The following is an 11,340-nucleotide window of genomic DNA, read 5'->3' on the forward strand; positions in this document are numbered from 1 at the left end:
GGGAAAATGAAGGGGGGAAAATCAGAGGGAGAGATGAACCATGAGAGGGTTCATGACTGAGGGTTTTAGAGGGGAGGTGGATGGGGGGATGGGTCAGCCCGGTGATGAGTATTAAGGAGGGCACGTACTGCATGGAGCACTGGGTGTTATACAAAAACAATGGATCGTGGATCACTACATCAAAAACTAATGATGTATTGTATAGTGACTAACATAACATAATAAAATTAAAAACTACAAAAAAAAAAACAACTAATGATGTGTTGTATGGTGACTAACATAACATAATAAAATAAAATAAAATTTTTAAAAAGGCCATTACTTTCAGGAAGAGGAGACACAACTGGCTTTTCTAACATAGAGAACCAGGCAGAGACTTAGACACAATTGGAAGGCACAGGAATTTATCCCAAATGAAAGAACAAGATAAAGCCATAGCCAGAGATCTAAGTGAAACAGATATAAGAAACATGCCTGAGGGAAAATTTAAAGCAATGATCATAAGGATACTTACTGAGCTTGAGACAAGAATAAAAGACATCAGTGAGATCCCTACAGCAGAGATAAAAGAGTTAAAAAAAGAAACAATCAGAGATGAAGAATACAATAAATGAAATTAGAAACATGCTTGATGCAATGAACAGCAGGCTGGAAGAAGCAGAGGAATAATTAATGACCTAGACAACAAAATAATGGAAAGCAATGAAGCTGAAGAGAGAAAGAAGAATTATGCAACATGAGAACAGACTTAGGGAACTCAGGGACTGAGTTATTAAGTGTAATAACACCCATATTACAGGAGTCCCAGAAGAAGAAGAGGGAGAAAAGGGGACAGAAAATTTATTTGAAGAGAAAATAGCTGAAAGAGTTTCCAGGACAAACAAAAACTAAAGGAATTTGTGAACATTAAGCCAGCCCTGCAAGAATTATCAAAGGGTATCCCTTGAGTGAACAGAGAGCCCAAAAGTAACAAAAACCAGAAAGGAACAGAGACAATCTACAGGAACAGCAACTTTACAGGTAATACAATGGCACTAACTTCAGATCTTTCAATACTTACTCTGAATGCAAATGGACTAAATTCTCCAATTAAAAGACACGGTATCAGGAAAGATAAAAACACAAGACCCATCAATATGCTGCTTACAAGACACTCATTTTAGACCCAAAGACACCTCCAGATTGAAAGTGAGGGAGTGGAGGGGCGCCTGGGTGGCTCAGTCGGATAAGTGTCTGACTTCGACTCAGGTCATGATCCCAGGGTCCTAGGATGGAGCCCCAGTTAGGCTCCCTGCTCGGCGGGAGCCTGCTTCTCCCTCTCCTCTCCACTTGTGCTCTCTCTTGCTATCTCTGTCACTATCTGTCTCTCTCTCAAATAAATAAATAAAATCTTAAAAAAAAAAAAAAGAAAGTGAGGGAGTGGGGAACAATTCATCATGTCAATGGACATCCAAAGAAAGCTGAAGTAGCCATCCTTGTATCAGACAAACTAGATTTTAAACCAAAGACTGTAATAAGAGATGAAGAAGGACACTCTATCATAATAAAAGGGCCTATCCAACAAGAAGATCTAGCAATTGTAAATATTTATGCCCCAACATGGGAGCAGCCAATTATATAAACCAATTAATAACAAAATTAAAGAAACACATTGATAATAATACATTAATGGTAGGGGACTTTAACACCTCACTCACAGCAATGGACAGATCATCTACGCAAAAGATCAGCAAGGAAACAAGGGCTCTGAATGACACACTGGACCAGATGGACTTCACAGTTATATTCAGAGGATTTCATCCCAAAGCAGCAGAATGCACTTTCTTCTCGAGTGCACATGGAACATTCTCCAGAAGAGATCACATACTGGATCACAAATCAGGTTTCAACCAATACCAAAAGATTGAGATTATTCCATGCATATTTTCAGACCACAATGCTTTAAAACTTGAAGTCAACTACAAGGAAAGACCACAAATACATGGAGGTTAAAGAACATCCTACTAAAGAATGAGTGGGTCAACTAGGAAATTAAAGAATTAAAAAATACATGGAAACAAATAAAAATGAAAACACGACAGTTGTTCAGAACCTTTGGGATGCAACCAAAGATGGTCCTAAGAGGGAAGTATATAGCAACACAGGCCTTCCTCAAGAAACAAGAAAAGTCTCAAATACACAACCAACCTTACATCTAAAGGAGCTGGAGAAAAAACAGCAAATAAAGCCTAAATCCAGCAGGAGAAGAGAATTAATAAAGATGAGAGCAGAAATCAATGACATAGAAATAAAAAAAAGGGGGGGCGCCTGGGTGGCTCAGTCGTTAAGCATCTGCTTTCGGCTCAGGTCATGATCCCAGGGTCCTGGGATCAAGCCCCGCATTGGGCTCCCTGCTCAGCGGAGAGCCTCCTTCTCCCTCTCCCACTCCCCCTGCTTGTGTTCCCTCTCTTGCTGTCTCTCTCTCGGTCAAATAAATAAAATATTTTTTAAAAAAGAAAGAAAAAAACCAGTAGAACAGATCAATGAAACTAGGAGCTGGTTCTCAGAATTAAGATCGATAAACCCCTAGCCAGACTTATCAAAAAGAAAAGAGAAAGGCCCCAAATTAATAAAATCATGAATGAAAGAGAAGAGATCACAACCAACCCCAAAGAAATACAAACAATTATAAGAACATATTATGAGCAACAATATGCCAACACATTAGGCAATCTGGATGAAATGGATGCATTCCTAGAAACATATAAACTACCAAAACTGAACCAGGAAGAAATAGAAACCTGAACAGATCCATAACCAGCATGGAAACTGACACAGTAATCAAAAATCTCCCCAAAAAACAAGAATCCAGAGCTGGATGGCTTCCCAGGGGAATTCTACCAAACATTTAAAGAAGAACATGATGAGAGGAGCACTGGGTGTTATACTGAACTGATGAATCATTAAACATTATATCAAAAAAACAATACTTTGGTTAACTGAATTTAAATTAAAAAATAAAATAAATAAAGAAGAACTAATACCTATTTTTCTGAAGCTGGTTCAAAAAATAGAAACGGAAGGAAAACTTCCAAACTCATTCTTTGAGGCCAGCATTACACTTATCCCCAAACCAGACAAACCAGACAAAGACCCCATCAAAAAGGAGAATTCAGACCCATGTCCCAGATGAACATGGATGCAAAAATTCTCACCAAGATACTAGGTAATAGGATCCAACAGTACATTCAAAGGATTATTCACCAGGACCAAGTGGGATTTATTCCTCGGCTGCAAGGTTCATAACAATATCCATAAATCAGTCAATGTGATATACCACATTAATAAAAGAAAGGACAAGAACCATATGATTCTCTCAGATGCAGAAAAAGCATTTGACAAAATACAACATCCCTTCTTGTTAAAAACTTTCCACCATGTAGGGATAGAGAGAACATACCTCAAGATCATAAAAGACATATACGAAAACCCACAGAGAGTATCATCCTCAATGGAGAAAAACTGAGAGCCTTCCCCCCTAAGCTCATGAACAGGACAGGGACAGAACATTCTCACCACTGTTTTTCTACATAGTACTAGAAGTCCTAGCCTCAGCAATCTGGCAACAAAAAGAAATAAAAGGCATCCAAATAGGCAAAGAAGTCAAACTCACACTTCACAGATGACATGATACTCTATGTGGAAAACCCAAAAGACTCCACCAAAAAACTGCTAGAACTGATATGGGAATTCAGCAAAGTGGCAGGATATAAAATCAATGCACAGAAATCAGCTGCATTTCTATACAGTAACAATGAGGCAGAAGAAAGAGGAATCAAGGAATCGATCCTATTTACAATTGCACCAAAAACCGTAAGATACCTAGGAATAAACCTAACCAAAGAGGTTATTATATTAATATTCCATTATATTATTATTCCAAAATATAATGGAATATTACTGGACCATAAAAAAAGAATGAATTCTTGCCATTTGCAACAACATGGATGGAGCAAGGAGTATTATGCTAAGCGAAAATGAGTCAGAGAAAGACAATACCATAGGATTGCACTCATTTATGGAATTTAAGAAACAAAACAAATGAGCTTAGGGGTAAAAAGAAAGAGAGGGGCCAACTAAGAAACAGATTCTTAACTACAGAGAACAAACTGCTGGTTACTAGAGGGGAGGTGGGTGGGGGGATGGGTGAAATAGGTGATGGGGACTAAGGAGTGCACTTGTGATGAACACCAGGTGATGTATGGAAGTGCTGAATCACTATATTGTACACCCGAAACTAATATTACATTGTATGTAACTAACTGGAATTGAAATAAAAAACTTTAAAAAAAGAATTTAGGGGCAAGGAAAAAACCTTTCTAAAAAATAATTTAATTAAATTAATAAGTAAATAAACCTTTTTTAAAAAAGAATGTGTGATAAAGTACATACATGTGTATATATATATACACACATATATACACTTTGTGTGTGTGTGTGTGTGTCCTGTTTGAGGGAAATCAATGGAGAGATTCAGGGACCTAATTGTTGATTTATTCCTCCTCTGATATTTCTGATATTGATCTAGTCCCAACACTGTTTTAACCAAATCAGTGGCTGTCAATCCTGGCTGCAGTTTCAAATCACCTGGGGAGTCTTTAAAAGTACCAGTTTCCATACGTGGAATTTAAGACACAAAACAGATGAACATAGGGGAAGGGAAGGAAAAAGAAAATAAGATGAAATCAGAGAGGGAGACAAACCATAAGAGACTCTTAACCATAGGAAAGAAACTGAGGGTTGCTGGAGGGGAGGTGGATGGGAGGGATGGGGTAACTGGGTGATGGGCATTAAAGGGGGCACTTGATGGAGTGAGCACTGGGTGTTATATGCAGCTGATGAATCACTAAATTCTACCTCTGAAATTAATAATACACTATATGTTAATTAAATTGATTTTACATTTAAAAACAAAAATTAATTAATTAAAATAAATTAAAAATAAAAGTACCAGTACCTGAGCCCCACCCTAGACCAACTGAAACCAAATATCTGGTGGTGGAAACAGGCATTCATATTTCTTTTTAAACTTCTTAGGTGATTATAGTGTGTAGTCTAGATTGTTCAGAACAAGATCTTTTCTCTGGCAACTGTTCAAAGAAGACTTTTAAAAGTACAAGTCACTGTGAAAAACTGAATATATGAAAACATACAATAATATACATGTTAGTCTTACCTCTTCAATATCTTGGTGAAGCCCACATTCATAATTAATACCTGAATCAGGGAGTTAAGACAGCAGGTCTGTCCAATGTTGTGTAAACCAACTGGGCCTATACAGGGAAGAGAAAAAAAAAATACTGAGGACGAGGGCAAGCTAAGGGACTCAACAAAAATCAAATGTTTTTCTAAGATCTACTAAGGACATGAAATCCTGCAAAATACTCTCAGAGGTACAAAGACTTCACTAAAGAGCTTGCAAAAAATTGGGAGAGGAGAGATAAAGCATGGGACTCTGAAAAGCGAAATAGCAGTAAATTTTTTTTTTTTTTTAAAGCAAGGCAGACTGCCACCTGCAGTGCCTCATTTGGACGTGTCTGGAGTCTCAGAAGCTTGATTACCCTACGTTCTCCTACAAATGGACCTGGAGAGCTTGTTTGGGGGTCCTAACAGGGGAGCGCAGCTACTCATATACCCTTGATGGAAGAACGGTCCTCCCCTATCAAGGAAGGTCGTCCTCTTGGACCAAGCGTGCAGCTCCGGGCGGGGCGCCCGTGGAGCGGTGTGGGAGGAAGGGGACACCTGCCTAGCCAGCCAGATCAGCCACATCAACCCTGGCAATCAACAGGGTGACAGATGTCGCAGCCAGATTGCCCTCACATCCAGCAGTAAAACTTTTAATAGTTCATTAGGAAAAGAGCTGTCACAAGAAAGAGTATTATGCAATGTCAAATGAGTAGTACAAGCAATTGTTATAAGAGCAAAGACAAAGAAACATTACAGAAAGCATAACTGGGAACATTCCTCCCACTTAAGTTGTTCCCTACAGAGTTGAGTCAGAATGGACATCTATGGAGCTCAGAGAGAAAAGTAATTTCCTAGCTAGTCTATTTCAGACTCCAGTGGAAAGGCCCCTGCCCAGTCCCCACCATGTGGCTGAAGGAGATCAGGAAAAAAAAAAGAAAGAAAAAAAAAGCTCTGGGGGAGATTCACTAATCTAAGCTCACCTCCAGAGGCTGGAGGCCAAAAGTAACTTACGAAGATGTGAGAAAGCCAAAAGACAGCATTTCTCTGATGTACTAGCAACCAATCTCTCCTTTCCCAACTTAACTTGGGCTCAGCTGACCCCACAAGGGGAGTAATTTAAGAGGGAGGAAATACCACTAATCTCAGAGTTCCTGGGGAAAAGACTTTTGCGTATATGAAACAGGGCATTAAGATGAAAAAAAATCCAGGGACAGCAAGTAATCACAGATTTCGGCTCCTGAATCAGAAGCACCTTGCCTCTAGGACATCCTAGCACACAGGTGTAACAGTAAAGACAGAAACTAATGCTGGCTGCTGCTAGAAGCCAAGCATTAATTTGAAGCACTTTCCACAGATTATCTCACTTACCCCTCCCAACAACCCTATGTGCTCAGTACTATGATTATTCCCATTTTACAGATGCAGAAATGGAGGCATAAGAAATCAGGAGTCATTAACCACAAAGCTCTGCTGTTTCGGAGTACAGTGGGTGAGCAAAGCATTTCTATGCAGCAAAAAGAGAAAGATGTGAGGGATCTAATGACCATGAGGACAGTCCCAGGCACTGAGGCGCTCCTTTAGCTGCTCCTTCTTCCTCTTCATGTTGTTCTCTTCCTTCTTCTCAATGGGTTCTGCTGAGAAATGCTGAGACAGCCAGGATGCACTGGAAAATTTCCTCAGGGACCCCAACACCTGACTCATTAGAGATCATTCCAAAATCCCTAGGCCACTGGCTGCCCGGCCTGTCTTCAGGACTGCACACTTCCAGGAAGAGCTCATATGAGTCAGCTTTGGTGGGAGTTCTGTGAAAACACACCACAGGTAGGTAAGGATAAGGGAAGAGGGAAAGCATATTCATGTGAGTTCTGATTCCAAAGAGACAAGTCTTATGTGGATGGAGCTAGAGTGTATTATGCTAAGTGAAATAAATCAGAGAAAGACAAATACCATATGATCTCACTTATATGTGGAATTTAAGAAACAAAACAGATGAACATAGGGGAAGGGAAGGAAAAATAAAATAAGATAAAAACAGAGATGGAGGGGCGCCAGGGTGGCTCAGTCGGTTGGGCGTCTGCCTTTGGCTCAGGCCATGATCCCAGGGTCCTGGAATCTGACCCCATATCTGGCTCCCGGCTCGGTGGTGAGCCTGCTTCTTCCTCTTCCTCCACAGCTCCCCCTGATTGTTCTCTCTCTCTCTCTGTCAAATAAATAAATAAAATCTTAAAAAAAAAACAAAAACAAAAACAGAGAGGCAAACCATAAGAGACTCTTAACTATAGTAAACAAACAGGGTTGCTGGAGGGGAGGTGGGTGGGGAGATGGGGTAACTGGATGATGGACATTAAGGAGGGCACTTGATGTAATGAGCACTGGGTATTATATACAACTGATAAATCACTACATTCTACCCTCAAACTAATAATATACTATATGTTAACTAAATGGAATTTAAATTAAAAATTAAGGAAGGAAGGAAGGAAGGGAGGGAGGGAGGGAGGGAGGACTTGTGATGAGCACCAGGTTGTATGTAAGTGATAAATCACTGAATTCTATTCCAGAAACCAATACTGCACTGTATGTTTTTTTTAAAGAGAGAGAGAGTGAGAGAGAGCACAAGAGTGGGGTGAGGAATAGAGGGAGAAGCAGGCCCCCTGCTGAGCAGGGGAGCCTGATGTGGGGCTCGATCCCAGGACTCCAGGATCATGACCTGAGCTGAAAGTAGACACTTAACCGCCTGAGCCACCCAGGTGCCCCTACTGCACTGTATGTTAACTAACAAAATTAAAAACAAAAACAAAAACAGACAAGTCTTAGACTGAAAGAAATGTTTGGCTTATAAAGCTCTAGGGCTAGAAATGACAACTAGGCTAGACACTCCTTACCTTTGTCCCACATGTTTCCATTTTTTTCTTCTTCAGAGCAGACTGCCATAAAACTCTTTCCCGCAGGTTCTCTACTCTGGCAAATAGCACAACAGGCACCAAGGGGGTCCAGACCAGAAACTTGGGTGTCTCCTTTCTCCTCACTCCCAGGCCCAAACAATCATTGAGGACTGTCAATTCTACCACCTAAAGACTGCTCACAAGCACTCTCCTTGCTATCCATACCCTTGACTTCCTGGAAAGCCTGTCCTGGCTCCTCAGGTGAGCCTACATGTTGTCTATGTGTCCATGCACTTTGTACTCAGAGCTAGTCAAATAACTGGTTTGCTATATTCTGTTGTGGGAAATAGCTATCTCTCCACTTGTACAGGATAGTGATGCACCGCACACACTCTTCCTGCAGGACCAACACGATTTCTCAGGCTGAAGGGAGCACTGGTTGACAGCTCCCCACTGAGTCCCTGTCCAGTAATTTACCCTTGGAAAGAAATTTATCCCTATCCAATGACTGGACAATAGTGGGTATAAAAATCTTACCACCTTGCCTTAAGGTGAAATAGCTCTGAAGGGTCAGCAAGCCCCAGAACTCCCCTTAAGATCAGCCGAGGCCTCTGTTGCATCTATTTGGCAGCTCTTCCCTCTGCCTGTCCCTGTTTTGCTCACCTCTTGTTCCCAAGGGTACTCCCCACTAACCTCCTGCATACACATCTCAGAGTTTCAACATCTGACCTGAGACCCTAAACTGTGAGCATCTGGAAGGCAGGGAGTTTGTTTCTTCAACTGCTTCCATTACACTTTGCACAGAGCATTTGTGGGCATTCAATAAATAAGCATTGAATGAATGAATGAACACATGAAAGAATAAGGACTTAATGTTTTCAAATACATAAAAGGCTATCATGTGGAAGAGACATAATTAGATTTACTTAGATTTCTTGTGTTTGGGGCATGAGGGTAGGGGAGGTCAAACTACCTAATGTGTGAAAACTACTAAGAAATAGATTTCATTTCAAAATAAAGAACTTTCTCACAGCCAGCAAGCCAACTCCAGCAGCACTAATTTGTCTGTAAGCAGAAGCTGGGCTAGCCCTTGAAAGAGAGAGTATAGAAAGGAATTGAATGGTGGTTGGAGGGTGAGATCTCTTGTTTACATTCTAAAGCTGAAGCCTGTGATTCCTTCTAGATATTCATTTTAATCAAGTGGAAGCATTCAAATGTGTCCCACTGAATTATGTATTCTGGAGAATTACCGTGGCAGCTGGAAAGAGAAATCACTGGTGTTCCTAGAGAAAACAGTCCCCTTGTACATACACAAATACCCACCAAGCAAAGAAATATATGTATTTTTTTAAGATTTTTATTATAATTTTTAAGGTTGTTATTTTTCAAATAATGCTGACTTATGGAGAATATTTGTAAAATGCAGAAATGTAAAATGAAGAAAATATTAATCACTCATTGTCCCAGGACCTAAGGATAACCACTACTTGGTATGTATCAATCTTTTTTCCTATATATATATATATATATATACACACACATATATATATATATATACACACACATATATATATATATACATTTTTTTTGAGAGAGAGAGAGCAGGGAAATAATAGTGGGAGAGGGAGAGAGAACCCCAAGCAGGCTCCACAGTCAGCACAGAGTTCCACTTGGGGCTCGATCCCACGATCCTGAGATCATGACCTGAGCTGAAATCAAGAAGTGGATGCTTAACCAACTGAGCCACCCAGGTGTACTTTTTCCTAAATATTTTTGACATGGCTGATATTTTACTGTTTTTCTCATTTCACATTATAACAAATTTTCCCAAGCTCTTTATAAATACCTTTTGATTACTGATGTAGCAATAAAAATTTGTGGACTATTCTGGTTATTTTTCAATTTTTTACAATTGTAACAAATACACTATAGTGAACATTTTTAGGCATAAAACTTTTCTCTACCTATTTGATGTCCCTCATGCAAACTAAAGGTCCATGGACACAACAAAACTTAGCTATAAATGAGGTCATATTAACCACATAAAACAAAATCCCCCTACTCTTTTTTTTTTAAAGATTTTTATTTATTTGTCACAGAGAGAGAGAGAAAGCACAAGCAGGGGGAGCAGCAGAGGGAGAGGGAGAAGCAGGCTCCCCACCGAGCAAGGAGCCCGATGTGGGACTCGATCCCAGGACCCTGGGATCATGACCTGAGCCGAAGGCAGACGCCCAACGACTGAGCCACCCAGGCGTCCCCAAAATCCCCCTACTCTTTTACTTTCTCCTGACAACACAGACTTCAGCCAACCGTAAATGCTCCAAAGCATATTTTGGAATCTCAGGAGGAGTCTCTCATGTGTTTTGGAACAAGGTGACAACAACTGCACCCTGCCACCACCACACCAGAGTATCCACTGAGTACCTGCAAGGCAATGCAAGGTAAAACAATCAATGAATTAAGGTTCCCTCCTATTTCCAAGTAGGGGCTTGATGTGGAAGTGGGACACATGCCCAGCTCCTCCCACTGCCTTGTGCCCTTGGATTTCACTGAATTCCTTCTGAAAGGGCTTCAACTTCTGCCTGCAGCTGCTCTCTGTCCAGGGTTCTCAGTCCTGTGCCCAGGTCTAAGCTGGGAAGCATAAATTATATTGTCTTCTCCATGTCTCCCTTCTCTCCACTCAGCGGCATATATGAAAGATTTCCTCAGTTGTTCCCCTGTCTCCATGCCAATAAATTTGCAGCCCTCTAGTTTATCTGACCATCAGAAAGAACCAGACGTTAAATCAAGCTTTAGGATAGATTCTTAGAAATGTAATTACAATGGATGATGGGCATTAAGAGGGCACGTGATGTGATGAGCACTGGGTGTTATACACAACTGACAAATTATTGAACACTACATCTGAAACTAATGATGTACTGTATGTTGGCTAATTTAATTTTTTTAAATTTTATTTTGTTATGTTAGTCACCATACATCATTAGTTTTTGATGTAGTGATCCACGATTCATTGTTTTCATATAACACCCAGTGCTCCATGCAGTACGTGCCCTCCTTAATACCCATCACCGGGCTAACCCATCCCCCCATCCACCTCCCCTCTAAAACCCTGTTTGTTTCTCAGAGTCCATAGTCTCTCATGGTTCATCTCTCCCTCTGATTTTCCCCCCTTCATTTTCCCCTTCCTTCTCCTAATGTCCTCCATGCTATTCCTTATGTTCCACAA

The 11,340-nt window shown here is 40.4% G+C and overlaps 1 protein-coding gene across 3 annotated transcripts in view; it reads right to left on the reverse strand.

Annotated features, from left to right (window-relative positions):
* The window catches only part of USP18 (ubiquitin specific peptidase 18), a 61,716-nt gene extending 54,331 nt beyond the window's left edge, over positions 1-7,385 (reverse strand). For 2 of the 3 annotated variants that reach the window (XM_032390851.1, XM_032390850.1), the window contains exons 1-3: positions 7,345-7,385; positions 6,771-7,028; positions 5,216-5,312 (exon numbers count right to left, since the gene is read on the reverse strand). In XM_032390851.1, the coding sequence (XP_032246742.1) occupies positions 5,216-5,312; positions 6,771-6,927 (254 nt within the window). In that variant the 5' untranslated portion in view covers positions 6,928-7,028; positions 7,345-7,385. The other variant, XM_032390852.1, reaches the window with a different exon arrangement.
* Positions 7,386-11,340: the final 3,955 nt, after the last annotated feature.

Source organism: Phoca vitulina, unplaced genomic scaffold (assembly GCF_004348235.1).
Source record: "Phoca vitulina isolate PV1807 unplaced genomic scaffold, GSC_HSeal_1.0 scaffold59, whole genome shotgun sequence".
NCBI lineage: Eukaryota > Metazoa > Chordata > Mammalia > Carnivora > Phocidae > Phoca > Phoca vitulina.